At 39.6% G+C, this 23,174-nt stretch overlaps 2 protein-coding genes across 4 annotated transcripts in view; one reads left to right on the top strand and one right to left on the bottom strand.

Annotated features, from left to right (window-relative positions):
• The window catches only part of MED12L (mediator complex subunit 12 like), a 300,171-nt gene that overhangs the window by 186,313 nt on the left and 90,684 nt on the right, over nucleotides 1-23,174 (bottom strand). For all 3 annotated transcript variants that reach the window (XM_019532585.1, XM_019532586.1, XM_019532587.1), the window contains exons 11-15: nucleotides 22,145-22,276; nucleotides 20,990-21,116; nucleotides 17,839-18,050; nucleotides 16,852-16,956; nucleotides 15,707-15,880 (exon numbers count right to left, since the gene is read on the bottom strand). In XM_019532585.1, coding sequence (XP_019388130.1) covers nucleotides 15,707-15,880; nucleotides 16,852-16,956; nucleotides 17,839-18,050; nucleotides 20,990-21,116; nucleotides 22,145-22,276 — 750 coding nt within the window. The remainder of the gene's footprint in view (nucleotides 1-15,706; nucleotides 15,881-16,851; nucleotides 16,957-17,838; nucleotides 18,051-20,989; nucleotides 21,117-22,144; nucleotides 22,277-23,174) is intronic.
• GPR171 (G protein-coupled receptor 171) lies at nucleotides 7,861-11,107 on the top strand. The gene is made up of 2 exons (XM_019532593.1): nucleotides 7,861-8,450; nucleotides 9,805-11,107. The coding sequence occupies exon 2, from the start codon at nucleotides 9,859-9,861 to the stop codon at nucleotides 10,828-10,830; it is 972 nt and encodes a 323-aa protein (XP_019388138.1). The 5' UTR covers nucleotides 7,861-8,450; nucleotides 9,805-9,858; the 3' UTR covers nucleotides 10,831-11,107.

Genomic DNA, 23,174 nt, shown 5'->3' with positions numbered 1-23,174 from the left:
CATTTCTTGAAACCATTTGGTTCCCTGTATTTATTATTTGAATTGGAAATGGTCCTGCACCAAAATTACATATCCAAAGATCCCTTACCTTTACAGAAATGTGCACCGTAATCTTTTATCCAAACTGTTTTTTAAAAATTCCAAAAAAGAATGTTCATTTCTACGGTTCCCTAGGATTTTCTTAACTTGTAGAAATATCTGAAATGTTGTAGATTCTCTCCTACTAGTAGTGGACAAAAATATTTGTCCAGCAGAAGTGGAAAAGGATTCTATTGCTATTTTACTGCTTTGCTACAGATTTTAGGAGAGACATGACAAGAACATTCAAAAACTTCCATAAATATGCTTCCTTATTTGCTACATAAAATTAAAACAATAGATAACTGAGGAGAGTAATGACAAGTTAAAATGAAAATCATCCCTAATTTGTGTAACCTTATCTTTATTAGGGGTGCACTGATAGACATTTGGGGGGCCGATACCGATACCCAATTGTTAAGGAGGCATATCGGCCAATACTGATCTGATTTCTGATACAGCTGAGTCTGCCTGGTAAGTCTGTTGTGGTGAAAGGGGAGGGGAAGGGAAGGGCTGTACAGGGGCAAATCAACGCCCCTCCATGGTGAGGGAGGGAGTGGGGATGGGGCTAGGATAGGCATTGGCCAGCTGGGGCAGGGCGGACACAGGATGAAAAAAGCAGAGGTTTTCAGGAGCAGGAGCTAAATTCAGTAAGTGAGAATCCTTTTGCCAGCTTCAGTTTTATAGGCTCACTCCTCATTCCCCTCCCCCCACCCCGGCAAACTTCCTCAGCGCACAGTTGGCTCTCTCAAAGTCAGTAGCAAAACTCCCACTGACTTCAGTGTTTGCAAGATTTCTCTCAGTTAATAGTTGTGTCTTCCAGTGCATGTACCCATTTTATGAATGGTACATGTTTCATAGAAGCATCTTTGTTAACAGAGCTAATAAAAATCAGTTGTACTGCACTATACAACCCCAGATTAAACTGATGACAAGTTACAGAATACCACACTGCAGTCTAGCAAGCATTTTCTTTGTTCTCTTACATTATCATAGTGACTACATATAAAGCATTGTCATTAGCAGCTAGGAAGCACAGCATGAGGATACTTAAAGTCTTCTCATTATTTTCATATGGTGCCATTTGCACATAGAATACTCACAAACACAAAGCAGAACCCTCCTTGTGGGGATTTAAAGACTTAAAAACACATGAGGTATATTGAACTAAAAAATATGTTAAAATTTTGTACATTTAACTCTAAAGCTAGGGACAGAAGTTACACATAAACCAGTTTAAGTGATGGGAAACTGGTTTAAATCTGTAACAGAATGGAAGTTCAATGCACATAAATTGCTTTCAAAATGGCCAAAACCAACTGAAGATAAGCCTAGTTGAATATAGTATCAGACTTAACTGATTTCAGTCAAATCGGTTTATGGAACTTCTGTCCCAGATCCCTTCCTGGTTCAAGTTAACTCACAGTCCCCCAGCATCCCAGTATGCTTTGCTATGCCATCTGTTTCAGTGGGGCAGGGACTGCCTCACTCCTCTGCATCTTTCCAGCCCGTGTCCATCAGCCCATAGAAACAGGGGCAGGGGAACAAATCCCCAGACACCCTAGCCAGGGTCTACATAACATTTGCAGGGAGAAAAGCCCCTGTGGTGGGGGCTTTTCAACCCTCAGCAGCCCTTCCCCCTTTGCCTTCCCAGCTGCTGATTGCTTCAGCCACTGCCTCAGGAAGGTGGTGAAAGAAGTCCTCCCTGCTGGGTCTCTGTCACATGCAGCCCAGCATGGGGCCCACCAAGTTTTTGCCTTGCTGAGCTTCCCATCACCACAACCTGGGGCAGCCACTGGGAGGTGAGGACAATTCTTCCCCTCCCAAACCCCAAGGCTGCTTGCCTCACCTGCTAGGAGTCTCAGGGACAGTCTGGGGCAGTCTTAGAGAGTGGAAGAAAATTGCCCTGCTCCTCTACAGCCTGAGTTGCTAGGAGTCTGAGGCAAAATTTTTTTGCAGGGGAGTGGAAGAATTTCCTTCCACTCCCTGAGGCTGCCCCAAGCTATCCCTGCCCCAAGCTATCCCTGAGACTTGCATCAGCTATTCTGGGGTAGCATAAGTGATGTCAGAGCACCCTATAAACAAACATTAAGATCATAAGTAAGAGAACAGTTTCCCTAAAAATGACATATATGAATATTGGTAATGCCACTTCAAAAGGATAAAATATTTATATCTCATTTTTTCTATTCTCCCAATTTCTAGATTTATAAAGCATACATTACAATCAGTTCCTGGGAAGAAAAAAAAAGTACATTTGAAAAAGGAGGGATCAGCACTTAATCATGTAATTAGATGCCAACATAAATCCAGATTAAAAAATTAAAGATTTCATCTAGTTCCACGTTAGGAGGATTGAAAATGTAAGTCTCACACACACACACAAGTTGTCTGAGCTATGTTAAATCTTTAACTGTGTTTAACAATATTTATATAAAAGTCATAAAGGAAACATTAAAAAAAAAAAATACAGCTGCATTTCTCCCACAGGTAACTCGCCCTCCCAAAGCCCTGTGGCATTACTATATCTTTGATACCAGAATATGTTTCTGAATATATTGTTTTCCTACATCCCAATATTAGAAGGGTCGTTATGCAACTGCCCTTTATGTCACAATATCATGTCCACTTACATCAAATATTCTTCAATACAGCAACTGGGACATCAAATTTCAGGTTCTTACTTTGCCTACTTCTTTCCATCTATATATTGTTCTGAAATACCCAAACAAGTTGAGTTCTTGTTCTCACGACAAAAGGCAGCTAGAGAGCTAATGCAGAACAACAATAAAGTTACAGTCACCTACTCATTGGACCATCTTCTCATCAGTACAAAGCTACTTTTAGTATTACCAAGATGGAAAAGCAGAGTAGCGACAACAATCTTTTGTCATTCTGAAAGAGAAAAGTCACTGAGCCTGTGTGGATGCAAAATACATAAAGGCTTGTGGATCAATAATTTGATTAGAAGTGATCATTAAGGTACTACTTCAGAAAAGCATAACCCTAGGCTCAAGTGTCTTCCTGAATAAAGGTCTGAAAAAAGGATGTGGATGCAAGTGTTCTGAATTCAAATATCAATACCTCCAATTAAACCACAAAATTCCCAGCTTTATTAATATTATTCATCCTGACAAGAAGGGCTAGAATAGATAGAGCAGGGGCAGGCAGTTATTTTGACCGGGGGGACGCTTACTGTGTTTTGGCAAGCCATTGAGGGCTGCATCACAGGCAGCCCGGGGTAGATAAATATTAATTTTCTGAATTTTTTCAGGGGCCCCGCAGGCCAGATAGAATGGCCTAGTGGGCCACATCTCGCCCACAGGCCACATTTTGCACAATCTGAAATAGAGCCTTCGTTCCTTAACAGTCCAAAATAATGCTGTTAACACCTCTCTATGATGAATCCGTATCCTTTTTTCTTATTTTAGAAGCTGGGAGGCAATGTACTGCCTCCCAACAGAGGTGCCTTAAAATGACTGGTCTTACTAATGGTGTTCAAACTCTTTCTAGTGATCATGAGGCCAATAAAAAACATCTGTTTATTACAAACAAAACCATAAGAATTAACAGTTTTCAATGCACTTAACAGCTAGGAAGTATCAGACTTAACATTGTTAATGCAAGTTCAATTCAACCTCTTTGTTCTCGTATACAGTACAATGCATTCGTTAAATTCCATGGTCAGAGGCCATATTTTCCAGAGGATCCCTACCTCATTCTGTGAACATGATAGAGCTGTTGTAACAATGAATAAAGTGTGTTGTAAAAAAACTCTAGTCCATCTCAAAACCTCCTGCCTGTCAGGCTGCAGAAGGTAGAAAATGTTTAGAGAATGAGACAGGGGATTGTAAGAACAGAAAGGACAGTCTCCAAGTTAAGGCAGTCAGATGTTGCATACAGAACTGGATTTATACTTTCTCAGTCACAGTTCCTCTGTTGCTAGGCAACTCACTGAAATCAAACTTTTCACAGGGCAATAGTAATTGTGCATTCCTCTTTTCACAGATGCCCAAGTTGAGCTTAGAGTCCAATCCGGCAAAATATGTAGAGTATGCAGCTGTCCCTGAACTGCGCACTTTGAACATAATGATGCGCTCTACAAGGTTAAATACTTGGGGTGCAGAAATCAAGCCCTAGGTGCACCCATATGGGCATCAAGAACTAGCAAATACTTTTGACCTTGATCACTCTATGCCTCAGTTTGCCATGTATGAAAGAGGGGCAGTAGCCATTTATCTCAGGGGGGTGATGTGAAAGTAAATTAATAGTCATGAAAAACTTGAATATCGTTGTGATGAGCTTCTTGGAGAAGCCCCTGAGTAAACTAACAGTTTTGTCTATTCATCAGTAAATCAGGCGTGGGGCCACACACAGAGCAAAAAACTGACTAGCAACTGATTAAGTGGTCACTGCCATCTCTATCCACTGAAAAAGGCAGAAGTACCTCAAGGATAAGTAATATGGGATACCACATGATACAGCATTATACTAAGGGAGGCTGAAGTAAGATTGTAGAGGCTAGCTTAATTCTGTTATTTCCCAAACGTACAGGGGCCAACTCTGGAACCTTAATACTATTTACACTTAAAATGCCACTGCACTGGATTTCCCAGCTTTTTTAAAAAGTAAACTGAAAAACCAGAAATCCTATCATGTGGCAGGCAGCATACTGACACCCAGACAAGTTAGCAGGAGGTATGGAACTTTCAGCCCATCAGCACAGATGCCTGCCCCTTCAGACATCAATAGTAAATAATTATCCTCTGGGTGAACCAGTTGGGTTTGGGTGGGGGAATGGGAAATGGACAGGTCTACACTTTTTCCAATTGGGTTTTACTCATATTTGCTGACATCAAAGAAAATGGCAAGATGCAGAGAGATTTTGTACCCTTTCAAGGTCAGGAAAGAAACATGCTGTCGTAAGTACAGGTTCTTCCATGGGTCAACGCCTGTAGGTCAAGGCCCTGCATGCTATATACCAGGTGGGCAGGGTAGCACGGGGCCCAATCCTACCATCTGGGATAGTATAGAAGCAGTACAGGGCCCTAGGACCCTGATCCAGGCATGCCAGGCTGGATGGAGGTGATGCAAGGCCTAAAACTCCGATCCTGGTACTCAAACTGGGCAAGGATGGTGCAAGACCCTGGGCCCTGATCCAGGTATTCACAACTGGACAGAGGTGGCACAGAGCCCAGGGCCCCAATCTTAGCACACAGAATCGGGCAGAGACAGCCATGGGGCTGCACAGCCCAATTCTGCCTGGCACAGAGTCCAATCCAGATGTGAGGTTCTGATTTTGACATGCAAAATCTGATCCAACCCCCACCACTTTTGCAATAAGGGGGCAAAAGGCTGAGCAGTGCTCAGGGATGTGCAAAGCTTCAGGCCACAATTTAATTAAGATTTGGCCCAATTCAGAGGCCAAATCACCAAATCTCAATTGGGAGACCAAAAAACAAAAAACCTCCGAATCAATTCTGAGAAGATTCAGAAATTCACATGACAGTCTTTCAGGGAAACAGAAATTGAGAAGATGGAGGAGGAACAGGGGGGAAAAGACTGACATCTCTGGCTGGCCAATCCCCGAGTCCCCTTCCAATCACAGTGCTCTGGGTGAGGGATGTAGAAACAGCACATAAGCCTCTGTCTGCAAGCTTTCTGTGCCTTTTGTGAGTTGTTTCTGCCTGAGCAACATCATCTGAAAGGTACTGGATTAGCATGGCTTTCTACCTAGTCAATCTCCTGCTACCTTCTGTTCTTGGAAAGGATTGGATATAGCTTACTAACTAGAATCTATCTACTTATCCCTATCCGATCCTTTTCTTTCATTTTATATTTGTTCGCTTTTTTTTTTTCTCCCCACGTTTTTTAAAAAGACAGCTGTGTTTTCCCTGGCAGTGAAACCCCTGCACCTATCTCCTTGAAATTTGGCAGACCTCATGCCCTCAGAAGGGGCTACTGTCCCTGCTGTTTTCATCCAAATCTGCCTTAACACACACACAGAGCACGAGTTTAGCTTTCAGCAGTCTGAGGTACAGTTTCCCAGAAACCCCTGCAACTATCTCCTTGAAACTTGGCAGGTTTCATGCCCTCAGAAAGGGTTACCATCCCTGCAATTTGTATCCAAATCAGCCAAAAAATGACAAAGTTGTAGGTATTTCAGTGATTCCCCATTATAGTCTAAGGCCAAATCTCCCCGAAACAATGCCAGGAGGAGGAATACATGGGGGAAAACAAAAGCCTCATCTTGGATTTGAGTACTGGCCTGGGCCAGGAAGTGCCTCAGCTCCAGCTTTAGCCCCAGCTCAAAGCCAGATCTGTGCCACTACCTGCCCCACACCAGAATGTTTCATTTGGTGGGGAAAAGAGCATGTGGTGGGGCAAGCACAAAGGACACAACAGGATGGGTATAGGGAACCTAAAGCCTGTTCCCCCATCTCTTTCCCTTTCTGCCTGTTACTGCCCCACATCCCCCTTACCTTCTGCTCTGGCTCCAGTCCCTCCAGCCCTGACCCAAATGCCAAGAGCTCCCATCACTTCCTCCTATCCAGGTTGGACTGGACTGGGCTGGGCTGGGCCTGGGCTGGGGCTAGGGCACTATTGCTGCTGACTGCTCCAGAGAAGAAAGCAGCAGCAGAAGGCAAGAAGAGGGGTGAGCAGGGAGTAGGGAGGGGGAGGCAGGCAGATACAGGCATGGGAGGGGCAAGGCAGCACATGCTGGTAGATCAGGTAGCGGGGGTGGACTAGGGGCACAGGAACAAGAGGTATGGATTTGGCACCTCACCCCCCAGCCACTGCTTTCCCTAACGCAGCAGCTGCGGGATGCAAATTTAATATGATCTTCCACTAATTAAATTATAATTTATAAATTTTCCATGTATGGAATTGGGGGGGGGGGGGAGCTTGCCTTGAATTTGAAATTACCGTGTATTCAGGTAAATATAGTAAACTTGCCCAAGTTGGGGACCATCAGTACTGCTCAGCCAGAAAAATCAAACCATACAATTATGTTATGTTGCTTATTATTATTTGTAAATTTGGAGATAATCCCATGCCTCTTCTCTTTATGAATAACCAGCATGAAACACTAGGGAGATTTCCCTATGCAGGTTTTACTGAACATCTTCTTCCTCTTTTGAACCCTGTGGAACTTCTTTTAAGGTTCAGCTTCAATCCAAAAGTCTCAACATGAAATGCATTTTGGAGAGCTTTGGGTTTCATGGGGGAAAAATGGAGAATCATAAATTTAGTATGACTTGTATGGAAAGGCATAAATCAGCCCACATTTGTTTAAAATGAAACCCAAGATCACTCCAGTTTATGAAGTTTCACAAATGTTTTGACAAACACAATTTGAGCTTTGAGTTGATGACTAAATCTGAAACTAGACAAGCTTAGCATGGTTTCCTTCAGGTTTTGATGCAAAGACTAAGCCCAATTCTGTAAAAAATTAAGTTTTGCTAATGCTGGTAGCTGCTCCCAAAGAACATAGGCTCAATTTTGTTAATTCTCTTTACAGTAGTCTTAGCACAGCAGGCCACATGGCTGAATTCAACACTTGTTCTACTGCTTCAACTTTTTGATTGAGTTCAGAAACCTTATTTATAAGGGGCTGCTTGTTTGTTTTACACTTTTGATTCCCAGGAGAAATGCCATAAGGTCAACCCTCCAAGTTCATGTCTTGAACTAAGCAATAGATCAGGATTTTAAAAAAGTCATTAGTCCCTAGCTTTTCATTAAATAAAAGTTGTTTATTTGTTTTATCTTTAAAATCTTATATATTACTGAGACTACAGGCCACAAAGGCCATCTGATACAAGAAAGTATCAAGATGCAAGACTTGATATTTTATTTTCCTTCAAATGCCATTAAAAAGCTTCAAGTGTGAAAACTCATTACAACTGGATATGAACATATCAGAAGTTAAAAAGGATATTTTTCCTCTGGCTGTTTTTTTGTCCCCATCTACTCCAGGCTCTACCCAGTCAAGTGCACAATACCCAGAAGATTGTGCTCAAGTTCACATATGTGGGCACAGCCTCATGACAGCTGCAGTTTGTCTTTAGCAAATAAAACATTTTTTATAACGTTAGCTCTGAAAGAGGAAAAAGGTAGTTTTGGAGGTTCCGCGAACACTTAGGTTTTTCTGTCATATCTCTTTTAGGTAACTTCCGTGTGGTTTAGCAATTGAATGCTGGCTCTAATTACGTCAATCAACACATTTAAAAACCACAGCCTTTTTAAAACCAGCAAATGCACTGAAGGATAAGAGATTAGCGTGCTGTCAGACAATGAGGCAACTACCTGCTGAGGCTAATCAAGCACTTTAGAGACTGATGCCTACAAGATTCTAAACAATAAGAAGCAAGGTATGTATTTTTTAAATATTTTATGTGCTTAAATATAGCTTGGTATATATACTATGAATTATATAATATGCCAAATGCACTGAAAAGCTAGAAGACTGTACATTAAAAACAGTAGTTTTCATAGCACATGCTGTGTTGTTACTTTATTGTATGCTTAAAATACATCTACTCTAATTCCACAAAAGATAGCTCTTCATCTCACTTGGGCTGCCAGAGTACTAGACAAAATTAATTCTAGAATCTATCTGAAAATAAATCGGATAGGTCACTGGGGAACAATATCAGAACTTCATTCCCATTAGAGGATTCTGCCACTTTCACCTTCTGCTGGCCCTGAAAAAGAGGTATTTTTTCTGACCTCAAGTTAAACATATATTTTTGTAGCAAAATAACCTCCTTTATCATAATTATATTTCTGCTAATGCAACAGCATAGCTACAGTTCAGATCTTTTAGTTGTGTCATATAGTAAAACTATACCATTTGAGCATTCAACCTACATTTACATTTGAACAGTAAAACAGACAAGTTTTAACAAACGGAAGAGTCTGCACTATATAAATAAGAAGTTAAGTGTGAAGCTATACAAGACTCATTCGCTATCTTCATTTCTTAGACAGTCAAACAATTTTCTCTCTCCAGTACTCATAGCAATGCAACTAAAAGAAAAACTCCGATATGCAACAGTTGATTCAGCTAGTTACAATAAAGAAAATACGTACATCCATAATCTAAGCAAATACATCTTTTCTCTCTACATTCTGATAAAACCAAAAATGAGGCAACCAAATCACCTTTGACAGCTTCTTTTGAAAGGTTTTATTAGATTGATAAAACATTCAGTGTCTTTCCCTTGCTCAACCAAATGTATTAGTACTTATAGCTAAATTCAACTGTTTCTGTTGGATATACCTGTATGTTGCTTTTGACATCTTATTGTTAAGGCTCATGCTTCTATGCTATATTTTATGGCCAAGTATTTTACAAATATTCACTAATTTTCTGAGGTGAAGTACTGGCATAAAAAAAACTTTATGTGTGGCCCTTATTAACTAGCTACATGACTTTGCAAATATAGTTGCATTTACCCTACAGTAGCATGAATTAAAGAGGCTGTTCATGAGAGTAAAGTTTCATAGACATCAATATGCTTGCAACAATAGTTTCAGGCTACGTTAAGAAATTGCTTGAATATAAACAAAACCTCTACAATGTAATGTGAAACATTAAAGGCTATTAAAAAGGTATAAGTTTGGCCACACATCTTAATGAAATTTTACTGGAACACATTTCTTACATTGATAAACTTGTGCTGTTCTGAGGAAAGTTGATGTCTTACTTTTATTACTTCACAGGTTCTGGATATCTTATAACAGCAAAAATACCTACGTGTCCACAAGACAATTAATATGTCCTTAAGCAATGTCTCGAACTGCAATATCTATAATCAGATGGAACCATTTTCCTATTTTTACTATTTGATTTTCCTCATGGGATTTATTGGGAGTTGTTTTGCTCTATGGGCATTCACACAAAAGGATCAAAACCAAAAGTGTATCAGCATATACTTAATTAACCTGCTAACAGCTGACTTCCTGTTGACTTTGGCACTGCCAGTTAAAATAGCTGTAGACATAGGCATTGCTTCTTGGAAACTGAAAATTTTCCACTGCCAATTTACAGCATGTCTCATCTACATTAACATGTATTTGTCGATTATATTCTTGGGATTTGTAAGCATGGACCGTTGTCTACAGTTAATGCATAACTACAAAGTGTATCGAATCCAGGAGCCTGGTTTTGCCAAGATGTTATCTGCTGTTGTATGGATAATGGTGCTTCTTATAATGGTGCCCAACATGGCAATTCCAATCAGAAAAATCAAGGAACAGCCTACCATTGGATGCATTGCTTTTAAAACAGAATTTGGAAGAGACTGGCATGTGTTTACTAATTTCATATGTACAGCAATTTTCCTCAATTTTTCAGCCATGATACTTATTTCCAACTGCCTCATTATCAGACAACTTTATCAAAACAAATACAGTAAGAGTTATGCAAGTGTGAAGAAAGCCCTGGTGAATATTTTATTAATAACTGCAGGCTACATAATATGTTTTGTTCCTTACCATATTGTTCGGATTCCCTACACTTTGAGCCAGAGTAATGCTATAACTAACTGTCATCTGAAACAAATACTCTTTAAAGCAAAGGAATCCACCCTGCTGCTCGCTGTGTCAAATCTTTGCTTTGATCCTATTTTGTACTTTTATCTTTGCAAAACATTTAGATTGAAAATTACCGCAACTTTTACAGCACAAAGAGAAACAAAAGGTCTCACAGAAGGAGAATCTGTGCAAAACTGTCATAGTTCAATCTAAGCTAATTGATGGATATCACATATACAACTATCCTGCACTTGCCGAACATGGGGAGAATGAAAACCTGACGCACATGGACTGCTTTATTAGTTTCATATACCTAATGAATAGTGCACAGTTCTATTCTCTCTAAGGACTCAGTATTACTTACTATTAATATACCAATGTGATAAAGGTCTGCATAAAAATACCCATATAGGAGGAGACAAATGTTCGATAATGCATTTTATCTAGAGAGAAACAAAAATGTCTAATAAAGTTTTACGTATGAAAAATACCTAGACTTACCTTTCTTTCATAAAGCAACATTAAGACTTTCTGTATTAAGATACCCAGTGCAATCAAGGAAGTTGATGCTTAACAGTGAAACGTAAGCTTCAAAAGACTTACCATAGTCTCAGATAACCCAGAAAATGTTAAAAGGAATTATTTCCAGAAGAAAGCAATTTTCTACTGGACTAATTAAACATTACCATATTGGCTTACATAGCACCAACAATTGCTTTCAAATAATTTTTTTTATTCTTCCAATACCTCTCTCCATTCCCTTTCTACTACTTGAATGAAATGTAAATTCATTGGTAGCAACAAGTAACAGGCAATTACTGTTGTGACCTTTTCAGAAATGTTTTAAAATGGAATAAGATGAACAAGAGTTAAGAATATAAAATACTTTTTTTGTTATGTTCACAATTAATAGTTTTCAATTAATCTCTTTCTCATATGCACATGTACGCACACAGCAATAGTTAAGTACCTAATATTCAGGACACTTAGAAAAAAACACCACCATACATCTTAAAACACCCTATAATCAAAGGCAAATGCAAGTTACTGGCAATCTGGATGAATTATAATTGTAAACCCAAAATACTTCAGAGATATAAAAGAACTAGGTATTTTCCCTCAAATATCTAAAATTTAAATTCTATTTTGAACAATTGGAAACAAGCAACTAAAAAGTATCCAGGAGCAATTGTGCCTATTAGACTGTGGGGCTAACAGGCACAAGTTAAAGTGTAAGATTTCTGTTATTTGCAAGGGGGGTTAAGCAAAAGTTACAGATGCCCCATTGTATCTTTTTATTTTTTCAAATGATAGCTCCAACAGTTGGAAAAGTTTTCTATTATCATTAACATTTTTCTATGTTTTGACTGAACATTTCTAGGCTGAGGTATAGTTCTGTCTCTAAGCCCATTCAATACTACCCTTCCTCCTGAAACTACCAAGAGAGACACAAATACAAGTGTGGGGACAGGGCTCTTGATTTTCCAAAAGCCTACTGATAAATGCCAAAAAAACAAGCCAAGGAAGGAAACCTATGTCAGCTCTCCAGTCCTTTTACATTTCACCATTGCTAGTGTCACAGACAAAGCTGTCTACAGGCAGCCTTAGCTGCAGTGATCTAGTTGGGGGTGGTATCACTTTGAGCAAGGGACTAAACCGGATTACCTCCTGAGGCCCCTTCCAACCCAAATTTCCTGATTCTATAATAAGTTTTGACATATTGGTAAGTTTATCAGAAAACATTCAGATCATCCAACCAACATCATCAGCATTCCTGTTCAATGCAAATGTTTGTTTGTACTAGTGACCCATAAGTAAGAAATTAATGCAGTACTTGTTTTTACTGAAATATCTCACCATGTGTTATTTCCTCCCATGCCTATGCTTCTAACAAGACAGCTTTAAGTTCAGCACATCCCCAAAATCTCACCAAAACAAAACATTTATGAAGTATTACAAAAACCTATGCCATCTCTCATATTATTGCGTGCCCAAGCTGTAGTCTATATTAGGCCTGTGCAAAGCTTCGGTCCCTGATTTGATTTAGTGGAGATTCAGACCAATTCAGTGACTGAATCTCTGAACCTAAACTGAATCAGAGGACCCTTTAATCTCTCCGACTCAAATCGGAACCCTCTGAATCAATTCAGAGATTCAGACATACATGCAGCTTTAAATGTTTTTTCTACATACCTCTAGGTAGCAGGCGCCTCGTGAGTGCTGCGATGCTGGGGCACATGGAGTGTCCTCCAGGAGCACGGGGGCTCCCCAGCATGCTCAGCAGCAGACCCAGAAGTGAACCAGAAGCACTTCCAGTCCACCTCTGGATCTGCTGGGGAGAGCACAGGATGTCCCCCACATTCCCCCCGGCTTCGCAACTGGTGCCTCCTGGGTCTGGGGAGGATTTCTAAGCCAGTCCACTTCTGGGTTCACTGCCAACCACATGGAGGGCCCCCTGCACTCCTATAGGATACTCCAGCATTGAACCATTCAAAAGCTGTGCTGGTACCTCAAGATATGTAGAAAAAGCATTTAAAGCTGTGTTTATGTCCAAATCACTGAGTCTCAGAATCAGCATCAAATCTTCATATTCGGCCTAATCAAATCATGTCAGTGATCCAAATCCATGAATTGAATCACTGTCCCTGATTTGGGCCGAATCCGAATCAAACAGGGCCCGCTTCACACACTCCTAGTCTATACATCTCGACAGACATATCCAATGTCAGTGTTCTGGCTAAAATTAGGATCCAGCTCCTGTAAACCTAAAACCTAAATAAAAACCACCAGTTACAACAGGCACTAAAAAAGGTTCTCATTTTAACAAAGCTGTTATGGAGGAGGACAGCTATGAAAGTGGCAGTAGGGAGACTGCCAAGGCAAAACTATTTGCAACTGTGTATGGGCAGGTTCAGAGATCTGGGGAAAGGACAGAAGAAAAGCAGGTTAGACCACTGAATCCACACTCATAGAGCCAGAGAGCAGCAGTTACAAATCCTATACAGGAGCTGTGCTTGGAATAAATTTTAAGACTTTAAGTCCCAGGGTTGAGAGTAGCAGCCAGAAAGGCTACAATTTTGCATTGCAACCGATTCATGGGTGCAGTTTCTGTCCTTCCAATATTCACACAGTTCTCCAGACAAACCCTGCATCCTCTGACTTCAGTTCACTTGGCAGTAACTTGGGAATCTCACTTCGATGCAGGAAAATTATTATACTACTTATCCAAATTCCCAGGTTGGTGGATTTTGAAACACTACTTGAAAAATACCAGAATCAGTTCCATGCCAAGAATTTCATTTCCAAGGAAATTAATGGCAATTTTCAATAACAATGTTTAAAGCCTTAATTTCTATAATATGAAACACTTATTTTCCAGAAACAACCTGATGTTTTGTTAGAAGAAAAAATGACTTGGTACAGAAAATATAAAAATAATACAACACCTAAGAACAAACAAAAAGTTATGATAAATATGTGAAGTAAATGTAAATAGGGAAAAACGTAGTGTTTCTCAGCAAAACTTGCCACCTGGACACAAGAGCAGGTCAACATTGTATACCTAGCCTTCCTAAAGCCCTTTGATCTAGCATCCGCGATGTCCTCAACAGACAGTCAGGTGGGTGAGAAACTGGCTGCAGGATAGGACCCAGAGAGTCACAGTGAACAGATCCAAGTCATCCTAGTGAGAAATGGGCAGTGGTGTCCCACAGGGGTTAGTGCTTTGCCCAGTACTTTTCAGTATCTTTACTAATGATTTGGATGTGGGGGCGAAGAGGTCACTGGCCAAGTTTGCAGAAGACACCAAGTTATGGGGGAGCATAGTCAGACTTGAAGATATAGGCTACAGATACAGGCAGACCTAGACAGGTTAGCAAGTTGGGCTGGTCAGACTCTGACGAAGTTCAACATTGAGAAATGTAAAGCGCTCCACCTTGGGATGAATAACCCCCAACACACCTACAGGCTCGGTGGCACCAAACTGACTAACACCACAAATGAAAGGGACCAGAGGGTAAAAACAGACCACAGGATGAATATGGGCCGGCAGTGCGACGGCACTGCTGTAGCCAGCAAGGCAAAAAATTCTCTGGCATGCATCAATCAATGCATCTCCATCAAAACCAAGGAGGTGATTCTTCTGCTCTACTCAGCACTAGTGAGACCACAGCTGGAGTACTGCATCCAGTTCTGGACACCACACTTTAACAAGGACATGGACAAGCTTGAGAGAGTCCAAAGAAGAGCCACCAGCCATATAAGGAAAGGCTGAAGGATCTGGGATTCTTCAGCCTGAAAAAAAGAAGGCTGAGAGGGAACCTGGTAGCAGCTTAATGTACTCCCCTAGTGTAGTAGTAAGGGCTCAGTGAGCAACTGTTCACCAGGGCACCTGAGGGGAAAACTAGAAATAATGACCACAAACTCCTGGAAGACTGATTCAGGCTCAACATTAGGAAAAACTTCAGAGTCAGGGTGTCCAGACTGTGGAATAAGCTCCCTCCAGGGGTGGTACAATCACCTACCCTGGAATCTTCAAGTCACCTTGCTGGGGTCACCTGACCCCCAGTTACTTTTCCTGCTTGGTGCAGGGGCTTGGACCCAATGATCTTCCAAGGTCCCTTTCAGCCTTACCACTCTATGAATCTATGAAAAGTGTATTCAATCTGTGCTGAGTTCCATGCTACCATCTCTAGACTGCTACCGGCACTACAGAAAATTCTCTCTAGTATTTGTCACTCACTCTGCTATTTCTACAGGATGCTTCAGTGAAGACGTAACACAGCTGGCAACATTGCAAATTAAAACAGAAAAAAAAAGAGAAAATGAAAGTACCACATTTAGACTACCCTTTTTAAGGGAAAAAAGAGGAGGAAAAAAAGCTGACTCCTGGAAAACCTAGTAATTTCCAGTAAAATTAGAGTAAAAGCATAGAAGCAAAGAGCATCTCAATTAAGCTTTAACAATGCCACAATCTCTGCAAAGTGACCATTTCCCCCCAAGAAAACAAACTTTTAGTCCTTGAATTGAACTATGGCTAATTCCTCCATGTATTGACATTTCAACTTAAAAATGTAAACAGTTTGCTTACCAGAAGTATAGGAAAATGTGTTGCATACTGCAAGTGGCGAAGGTCATAGTTGGAAGGAAAAATCAGTTCTTTCAGTCTTTCCCTTCTGACTGTCTTCTCACTGTTAACTGAGATTCTTCTGTCTAATGAAGAGTGCACATTCTCACAAGACTCCGCAGGCATTGGAGAAAAAATCTAAGTCACGTAGAACAAACGGTTAAGGTTTTTGTAAACAGAGACATTCAAAATTTAAATAATTGTATGGTAGGACTGAATGTGCTCTTATTTACAGGTTTTTCACACCAACGTAACTATTTAACACAGAAATTCCACTGGTATAAGTGGAATAAGCATCAGGCCCAATGCGTAACAGATAGACATTACTCCAAATATTGTGCACTAAGTACTAACAAACAAAAGCGGTCTGCAGTTAAAGTAGTATTACAGTTTACTTCCCTGGTGTAACTTCTAACTTGCAACATAGAAAATACAAATTACATTTTATTCAAAAGACAGAAAGACAAAGGAATGGAAAGACAAAAAACTGGATTCATGGAAATTAGAGGAGAGATGCCTTCTGGACAACATATAAACTGACATGACAATATCACTGGGAAAGATCTCTGGTAGGCACAGCCTCAGTTCTACATGGTGTACTGACTTCAATGGGGTGGACATAGATATAGCAGTCTGTGCAGATGCAGTTCAAGGGTCAGCAAATAATACCAACAATTAGAGATAAGTTGGGAAATTGAGAAGTACTCCAAGTTCAACAGACAAGGAAAAAAAAAAGACGACTCAATCAAATGAAAAGCCAAGTTACAGAATAGCAGTTTGGGTTGTGGTCAATTATTATAAAAGAAATATAATTACACATGCATATTAATGCAACAGTCCTCTAAATAGGCACAAAAGACAACTGTATAAGCCAACGAGACAGCTGTGAAAGAATTAAGCAATGCTGTCAAAAGAAGATATATGGCTGTATTAGAGATGTCAATACCTTGTATGCATTATATTACAGTGATTGTGAATGAAAGAATACAGGTTATATTAAATAAATAAGATTTCTCAAGTTCAGAATCAAGCAGAACACATTTCTGATGGACACAACAGGCAAGAGATAAGGAAATGAATAGCGTGTAGGAAAAAAAAATTAAACCTACTGGGAATTCCGAACCAAAATCAGGCTTAAAGTCATTCTTGTCTACATCATCAAAAATATTAGTGGTTCCTGAGTCAATGCCCATATGTTCCATAATACTATGATCCTAATAAATCAGGGAAAAATAAACTCCAGTCAGATAACAATAAAAGCCTAGCTTGATTGGTCAGAAGGTAAAACCAAAAATTCTAGCCATTTAAAAGTTAATGTTTAAAATTAGACAAGAAACAATTCTAGTATCCGTATTCACAACATCCCCCAATTCATAATCACTTTCCACTGTATACCCATATACTGAGAATGATCAAAGACAGGGATCAAAAGAGGATTGAGAGAGAGAGACGGGTGACCACCCATGGGGACTCTTCTGAAACTCAAAACTGCTTCCCACTAGTAGCGTTGCCTGCCTTCTCCCAAGTGTTCTTTCTTCTTCGTACAGATGTCGCTAGAACACAGTGGAATGCAATTTATATACACTCTACCTCTTTCAAGGCAAATTTGGCTAAGATGATTGAAAATCTTAGAAAACACTTAAAATGGTCATCAGCACTACTGAGTTTGTGTTGCATGATCATTACATAATTAAGAGTCTAATCCAAAACCCATGAGATAGATTTTTATTAGTTCTGCAACAGACCTGAAGAGCTGATCTTTTCCTACACTTTAAACAGCACCTTAGCTTTCACATTTTAATAATAAGTACTTGGTATTACTATATTCAGTTCATAGGACATAAATATAGGGATTAGGTATGTGCTATATATACACACAGGTATGTGTTATATGGTTACATCTGGTTACATGTGGTTACAGGTATGTTTGGGATACACCAGATAAACCAGAAAAGGATTTTCATGTTCAAGTCTCCTTTGATTATTAAAAGATCAAGCTTGAAACGCTGCACTCCCCTTGGTTGGAGATTTGTTTTCAATTAAAGGATGCTACTAAAACTTAATATGGGAGAAATAGGTGAAGACATTTAGTTTACCTCCAATTTCATATCATGGTCCTTGGAATAATGTTCATCCACAGTTTCTCCAGTAGGCGAGCGTGTAGTAGCCGTAGTGATTGACAAGTCTCCACGTGATATTAAAGTGCACATATAGGCATCATGTGAAAAAACATCATGTCGGATGAACTCAGAAAATAGCAGCACCAGATTCACAAATTCAGTCTTCTCGTACTCACTATTCGGGTCAGCTACCAAAAAAACCCATAAAAACCTTTCTTAATAGAAATTGCAAAACTGCAATGTGTTTCCTTAAAAAGCAGCTTTTGACCCCTAAAGATTGCTTTTCTTTTCTATATCACAAATTATTTCTAATTTAATGACACACAACTTTGCCTTTCTACCACTTCCTACACAGAGGTGGGTTCCACAGAAGTCTATTCTGCACACATCAACTTGCACCAATTTGTGTAAAATGCAAATCCAAAATTCAAATATTTCCAAAAATTGAGAGGTATGGTCAAGTTCTACAGAAAAGAAAAACTTAATCTTGTCCTTAAGCTTTTGATTAAAGAGATACTTATTTCTGCTGCTTCTGTAAACTTTAGTATGTATATTAGGACATTTATTTACATGTTTAAATCACAGATTATAATTACAAACAAACTGAGCCATTATAAATACACCAAACATCATAAAGGAAGCCAAAGGGAAAAAACAATAGACCAAATTTTAGACATTTTAAAGTGCACAATAGCTATTTTGATCATTTTACCTAGCTTCTCTTTTTTCTTTGTATTTCTCTCATGTAATAATTTATGAACATATTACTTATTGTAAAAATACACCAGTATCTTTCCCTCTTTCCATGTCACTAAAGAAAGGTTCAGAGAGGGTGTGTGTTCACCCACCTGGGTATTTTCCAATAAAAGTGATATTTTTCTTATTAACGGCCTTTTTAAACATTATGCTTTAATTCCCCTTCAAAATGTTTTAGGATACATGCAGAAGTTACTCTTGGATTGACCTAACTAGCACTAGGTAGAGGTCAATATAAATACCAAACTGTACATACCCTAAGAGAGTTCAGATGAGACATAAAAAGACCAGCCCAATCTAGTGCAATTCACCTAAGGGGGTCCACTACACAGATCAGGCTAAACCATGCCCAATCTAACCAAATGTGTGTGTGCTTTTAGAGCGTGTCCCTGGGGTTGGAAAAGCTCAGCTGCTCACCTCAACCCCTGGTTTTTCTACCCCTCTCTGCCACCCAGACCTGACCAAGCTATTTTAACCTTCCTGACGCCCACTTCCTCCCACAGTCCTGAACAGACAACCTTCTACCCATGCTCCCAACCACCCCAGCTTACTTAGATCTCATTCCCAGCACACCTCCTGGCACCAGCAAATATGTACACAAGTGGGACCCAATATACCATCACACAGAGTAATCATAGCTTGGGTCCCAGGAATGTCTTCATCTACCCTTAGATAAGTATTTCTTTTCCAGCTTCACAAAAAAACTATGTTTATTTTATCCATAACTGTGCTGGAGTGTACACAAGCAATAACTTTCTTTTGGCAGTGAAATACAGTTATAAGAAGTAAGAAAAGTTTATTAAAATGAATAATCAAGTATGCATTATTGTCAATGTATCACTGCGCATTGACAAAGAAACAAGAATGTTCTTAATCTTAGGTGACTGATGGGGAGGGTACGAGGGGCATGTACCAGCCTAGTCCATGCCGCCACAACCAGCTTCTGCAGAGGCTTGCCAACCCCATCCCTGCCCCAGCCTGCTTCTGCAGGTCCTCGCCAGCCCCTCCCCCACTGCTGACACCGCCACCAGTTTCTGCAGGTACTCACCAGCCCCGTCCCCTACACAGACACCTGCTTCTGTGGGTGTCCCCCAGACTCAGGAGGCACCAGTCGCCCATGTTCTTAATGTTTGTATCAGTCATAGCAACACAAATGGTCAGATTTTTAACATTAAGGCTTGTAATCATGCAATGGTATTAGAAAGTAGTGCTATAACATAACTTCTTTATTAGGAAATAAAACTTCCATTTAGTGAGCTACCACTAATTCAACTAATTAAAAAGTATTTAAAAACAAAAGGCTCCTATACATATGCAGGGAGGGTGTTCCAAAATGCTGTAATTACAAGATATTGGAGCAAACTCAACCAACTGCTGAAGCATGGTAGTTACCATGCTCCAGCAGACTCCAGTGTCATGTGTATCAACATCTCTGACCTGAAAAAAGGCAGTGGAGGTGCTTTAACTAAAGCTCATTCAATGCGCTTTAAAGCCCCTGCACCACCATTTTTCAGCATGGGGATGCCAATATATATGATGCTTCAGGCACTTAAATTACCACGGGTCTCGGAACTGCACTAATTTAAACGCTCCCTTCCTTTCCCCCAAACACAAACACACCTACCAAAGCACATCTCTAAACACGCAAAGTGAAGTCACGCTGCAAAAACTGGAACTGCTTCAAAACAACCGTTTTTATACACATGAATAATTACTGTCATATTGTTACATTGTTATACAATTGACAGGCAAACAAACAACTCGAATTAGAGCATTCCTAACTTAAGACAATTTTTTTAGTTTACTGTTCACCCTGAATGCCCTTTAAATTTGCTGTTGTTCTAAATATTGTGTACTACTAGACTTCTGATGCTTACAAACCCATTTCAGCACTCTCCAAAGTTTGATTAACTCCAGAAAATTAATTAATGTCTCTAAAAGATGAGAAAATGCAGGCAACAGATTTAACAATGCAAACATTCTCACATCAGAATGCTTTTCTAGAGACAATACTTTTCTTAAAAGCACAAAAGAAAGGGCCCATGGGTCATTAGACCTTGGATAGTCCTGGCCAGAATGAAACCATTAGCAGCTATATACAAATTTTTATAAAAGAGTTAGACGAATATTCTCTCTTGGTGTCAAGATTATAAACTTTTGAAGAACTATGCCATTCCCATAAAAAACGTTATAACATCCTTCTCTCAAGTGGAAATAGAAGCCTAAGACCCAAGGACATTATAAATTTGTGAAAAGAGTGGGGAGGGGTCACAATGGAAACTGTGAATTAGCAACATCGCCATAATGAAACACAGTTTCAGTAACTGAGCATAAGCTACTGCCCTGTTTTGGAACAGTAATTAATACTTACATAATGAAGGAGCCTGCGTATCTAAAAACCTAAGGAGGACATTCTGGAAAACAGGAAGGCTGGAACCAGTGAGAGAAGCTGAAGAAATAGATTCCTTTTCATCGAGGACTTCTGACTCACCACACCTCTATGGAATAAAAAAATACCAAATTAGTATGATACAACTTTACACTTGTTTCTCTTAACAACACAGCATCTATCTACAGCTCATACATCTCACCAAACACTACTGAAGAGGAGCATTATTTCATTACTCTCTAGCAGTATTTTGAATATTTCTTAAGTATCTAGTTAAGCATCGCATAACAAATATTAAAAAGCAGTACTTGAGAACTCTCCTCTTGTGTAAGGGGTTACAGTTACTTAAGTAAAATTCAAGCAAATAATTTTTTTGGATTGGTTTCATGCAAAGACTGCAATTATAAGTTTGACAAAGGAGGTCAATCTTATTTTATATGCCAGTTCCACCAATTTAAAATAAAAGGCACAGGACCCCCAAACCAAACTCCCTCTGCTCCCTTTCACTTCTCCCATTCTGAAAACAGTGGCAGACTGGTAGTCTATACCGGGGTGAACTAAGTAAGATCGGATGGCCATTTTAATGCAATCTAACCTCCCCAAACATCTGTACTTAGCCTAGGAGTTGAGCTGGATGAGGGTGTTTAAAAGATAACTTTAAATACTTTTATTTCATGTGAAACATTTTCACTATCCCTCCATTTTAAGCAGAAAATTAAGGCAGTTTTTCTTACTATACTGCTAATAATTCTATAGAAGATACTAGTTTCCTTCAAAGTTGCCTTCAAACTTTCTAGAATTATCTGTACACTTCCTAGCCCATCAAGAAAATTATCACTGATAGGCATAATCAGGTATCTATCAATTCAACTTAAAACACTCATTTCTCCAAGATACCACCCACAGCACTTTATATGGATGTACACGCAGAAGTAAATCCTAACAAAGAAAACAAATAGGAAACCAGCTAGCATTATTTTAGCAGAAATCTCCATCATTCAAAGGTAAATTTATGATTTAAAAACAAAAATACTTAAAAATATAATATTTAAAAAATAATACAAAAAAGATAATTTTCCTTCATTTGCTTGTTTTTACATGCATGTCACCACACTGTTCTAGAACTGGAAAACTTACTTCTGCCTCAATTTCTGCTTGTCTCTTTTCCATGAGTTTTGCTACAGCCATTGCCCTGTATTTCCCGGATCTTTTACAGCTCACTGCCCATTCACAAAGCAATGTTACAACAGCTTCATCATTGGGGGCAACCTGTAAAAACAAAACAAATTGCATTTTACTCATTCAGTAAGAGCTATTACCTCGCTAGGAAAAAAGTGTTAATAAGTCCATACAGGCACTGTCTAACATCCTTTTAATTTTTTAAGTTACAGATGGCTGTTATGCATAACAGCAGAACTTTCCTGTTGTTATTACTCCTATTCATAATGCAAATTCTTATTCCTTGTGCCTGAAATATGTGAATAGGAACACCTTGTAGGAATGCAGCACACCACTCTGATCCTTTTATGGAGATACCATATTTAATATGACTGAGCAAAATCTAACCAACTAAAATAAAGAAATCAATGGAGGCTCAAAACAATTTGTTTCTCTTCATCAGATGACTTCCAAATTACTAATACTCTCCTGAACTGAAGTACCCAGAAATGAATGAAACATAATAGCAGCCAAATCAACACAACCCTACCAGAAAGCCTATCACTTGGCTGTGATGTAAAACCTCGGTGTATTAGATTGAAAATTGCACAATAAATACTTTTTATACATCTATCCTACGTTGTATCATACCAAGCTGTCGCAGGGCACTGAGATGTGCCTGCTCCTTTAAGAGAACAAACAGCCTGAGAGGTTGCTTACTGGAGTTACAGGGGAGCTAACGAGGGACTCATCTGACCAGAAGCTGGCTCAGGTTTAAGCTACACAAGCCCAAAGACCATACGAGTCAGGTAGTCTCTCCCTCAGCAAGTACAAATAGGGTTACCATATTTTCAGTATCAAAAAAGAGACCACCTAGGAGGGGGAAGGGTGTGAGGGGGAGGGGGAAAAAGGAGAGGGGGAAGGGGCATGATTGGTGGGCACAGTGATATGCCCATGCCCTACCTCTGCCCCTCACTCCTAAGCCACAGGCCCCAATCCTTCTGCTGCC

This window comes from Crocodylus porosus, unplaced genomic scaffold (assembly GCF_001723895.1).
Source record: "Crocodylus porosus isolate Cpor-Errol unplaced genomic scaffold, CroPor_comp1, whole genome shotgun sequence".
Classification (NCBI taxonomy): domain Eukaryota; kingdom Metazoa; phylum Chordata; order Crocodylia; family Crocodylidae; genus Crocodylus; species Crocodylus porosus.
This window is presented reverse-complemented; position numbering and strand designations above follow the sequence as displayed.

What these genes read in the sequence shown, in the direction of transcription:
- GPR171 (XM_019532593.1), top strand. Translation starts at nt 9,859, where the DNA reads ATGTCCTTAAGCAATGTCTCGAACTGCAATATCTATAATCAGATGGAA.